Source organism: Austrofundulus limnaeus, unplaced genomic scaffold, assembly GCF_001266775.1.
Source record: "Austrofundulus limnaeus strain Quisiro unplaced genomic scaffold, Austrofundulus_limnaeus-1.0 Scaffold267, whole genome shotgun sequence".
NCBI lineage: Eukaryota > Metazoa > Chordata > Actinopteri > Cyprinodontiformes > Rivulidae > Austrofundulus > Austrofundulus limnaeus.
In genome coordinates, this window is record NW_013952669.1 from 400,124 (window position 1) to 403,330 (window position 3,207).

Consider the following 3,207-nt stretch of genomic DNA (forward strand, 5'->3'; position numbering starts at 1 on the left):
ATGTTGAAAATGAAACAGCATTTCTATTAATCCATTTTAATTAGGATTATGGAACACAATCGCTTCCATATTCTACAAGTAACAGGCACAACTTGTTTAAATATAAAATACTGTTGCTAATAGAAACAAACATTTTTTACAGAGCTTTACCAACAGAAGTAATAAAATTATGCTCAAAACTATTTTTTTATCCAGTACGATTTTGAGGTACAAAATTAGCAAAGCAAACAAAAACAAATAACACCAATTAAAATAAGGAAAGTAAACAAGAAACAACTTTTTAAAAACGGGGGGAGGGTTATGTATTTTCCACACATACAGTTCAACCACAATCAAGAAAGTATTTGCTATGAAAAACCTGTAAACATGAAAAATTTATTTCATTTTGCATCATCGTCTAAAACATCTTGAAACTGGCCTCCTTCCATTTCTAACACTCCCAATTCACCACGTCTTCACAACAATGCTTGTATTGTAATACTTTTTTTAAACAGGGTTCATGCAGGTTTCAGTAAGTTAAATTTAAGACCTTTTAAGACAATTAGTAATGACATTTAAAACCAAATCGACACATCAACAGAAACATTCAAATGGTCCCAGAAATTTTATAATAGAAACCTTTTATTGCTATCAATTTAGTTATTAAAGAATATTAAATTTTTATACAAGAACACTATATTATTTGAATGAAACAGTCATATCCGACTGCTGTGAACCGCTTTCAACCGAGTGAAAAAATCACTGATATCAAGTCAAGTCTCACTGAAAACACTTTCCCATGTTTAAACAACAAGCAGTGGACATGACTGAACTTCTGTTTTTTTGAGCAGGTAAATAAGCCGCTGGATGTGGGGGGCTGTAGCGGCAAAGAGGTCAAAAACATGGAAGTAAACTGTGACATTTTTGCCTGCAGTTATCATGGGATTTGTAGTTTAATCATGACCAGTAGCAGACTTAGCACTTCATGAAGACAGTTCGTGTCAACCTCTGATTACGACTCTTAACTTTATTTATGCAGCCAACGGTTCTCAGGAATGATCAAAGGTAGAAAAAATTAAGACCTGTCAAAATTAAATTTAAGACCTTTGGGTGAAAATCTGGGTGTGTTTAAGACTTTTTTTTAGGCCTAAAATTTTAATTTTCAAATTTTAGACTTTTTAAGACCCGGCACGAACCTGTTAAAAGGAACATGTAGTTTTTGAGATAGTTAAGTTAACAAAAACAGTGAGGGTAAAATTGCCCACCTCCAGTCCCAGTGAGTCCAGGGTCATCGTTTCCCAGCAGCACTTGTGTCTGTAGAGTGGAACTTGTGGGTGGGGGCTGAGCCTTAATCTCTTCCAGTAGTCTGGTTGGACGTTCACTGTATGTTTCCACTGAAGAGACTTGCTGCGATTCTGCTGATGAAAACTCCTCTAGAGTGGGGAGAAAAAAATCTATTAATACGGTTCACTTGTTTCTAAACATTAAAATGATTTTATCATCCAGCAGTTTAGGTCTGATTTCAGCACTTGAGCTCATGAACTGCTGGTAATATTCTAAGAAGCATCTCAGTAATAATACTGTCTGTGAGGCTGTCAACTCTGTCTACTTTTAAAACAAAACTTAAAAGAGGTGGGTTGTTAAAAAGCGTGTCTTCCTGTCCTCTCTAACCTCAGCCAGTCCACGCAGACAGCTGTCCACTCTGAATCCGGTTCTGCTGCGTTCCTGTGCTGCTCAGGATGGGAAACTGTGTCACAGCGAGGATTAAACGCTATCTGATGGCTCTCTTAGATCGCTTTTACCATTCATCATTTTATCACGTGTGTGAAGGTTTCTGTGCCCTGATATTTGAAACGACGTGAACAGGAAATAGCTAAAGCATTTTCTGGACCACAAATCGCTTCACATGTTGCACTTGATTCCATCTGAATGATGGTGCAGATGTTTTTGGGGCGGTACCTGTGAAAGTCCACCGTCTTCAAGGATTAATCGTTGAATTAAAAAGCTGTAAGGATCACCCATAAAACTGGCAGGACTGAAGTTCGAGTACAATTTACAATCAGAGGTAAGCACAGAGGCAAAGAAACAAAATAAAAGTGGTGCAAATAAACTAAATTTGCAACTACAGTAATTAGGTTAATTAGAAGTCATATAGTGGGGGGACTGGCGTAAAAAGCTAATTTTAGAAAGGTTAATTTTGGATGTAGATGGGCAGAAGTTCACCAGTCTATAATGAAAACATCAAAGTTTGATCTGTTTAATAGTGGGGAGAGGGTAGAATATTAAAAAGCTGGAGTTACCTGTGAACATGATGATAAAATAACGAGTTAGTTTTAATTTTCTGAGGTTTTTATGTTGAAATGTATCAATACATGGTTGATGGATAGTCGCTTCCCTGCTGTTTGGATGATGCTGTTGTCACATCTCACCTGGTAGCAGGAAACTGGCAGCAGCCAGCAACATGTTACTCTTCAAAATGTCCACCAGTTCTCCCACTGTGCAGTTGGTGGTTCCCCAGTCATTCAGCAGCTCCACTGTGGGACTTTTCCCCTGAGCTACAAGACCCTCAAATCTCCTGAAACATAAAGAGGACGGGTAAAGAGTCCCTGCTGGAGAGTTTCTCTGTAAACTCGCCAGGTTGTTTATCACAGCTCACCTGACGTGATGCTGGGAGTACCTCAGCTCCCCGCTCGGCTTCCGTATGGACACGATTACATCTCTCCACCTGTCCTGTGAGTCCAAAAAGTCGGACAGCTGGCGACGTAAACCATAACTAATGTTACGAATGTAAGTAGCGGAAGTCAACGACTTATCCATTTTCCTAACAGAACACGGGTGTTTGGTTCATCTGAACGCCATGTTCACATAAAAAGACAACACCAGAGTGTTGTTTAAGCTACACAACGAGTAGCTGTGAAAGCACAACAATGTCAAGTTGTCTCACAGTTTAGTGAAGTGGGTCTTTCCGACATTGAGCAACTTCCCCAAACGTAACACGCAGCAGGGCAGTCCCTCTAGTCTCCTCCTATTTATGCGGAAATGTGACATTTATGTCAATAATAATAAATACAGCTTGAACTGTAATTTCGCTGTATGTTCCAACTAAATTAAAACTTGAAAACCCGCACGTGTTAAAATTCAAAACTACACGAAGAAGAAAAGAAATGGTTCAGTGGTGACACTCGGGTTCACAGTGTAACATCGCCCCCTTGTGGATACTTTTAAAAC

General features: G+C 38.8%; 1 protein-coding gene across 1 annotated transcript in view; it reads right to left on the bottom strand.

Moving 5' to 3' along the window:
• irak4 (interleukin-1 receptor-associated kinase 4) overlaps positions 1 to 2,733 on the bottom strand; it is a gene marked incomplete at its 5' end in the record, with an annotated part of 13,747 nt that extends 11,014 nt beyond the window's left edge. The window contains 3 exon segments of the mRNA XM_014020823.1: positions 1,245 to 1,412; positions 2,409 to 2,554; positions 2,636 to 2,733. Of these exon segments, the coding sequence (XP_013876277.1) occupies positions 1,245 to 1,412; positions 2,409 to 2,554; positions 2,636 to 2,733 (412 nt within the window).
• Between the last annotated feature and the right edge of the window lie 474 nt (positions 2,734 to 3,207).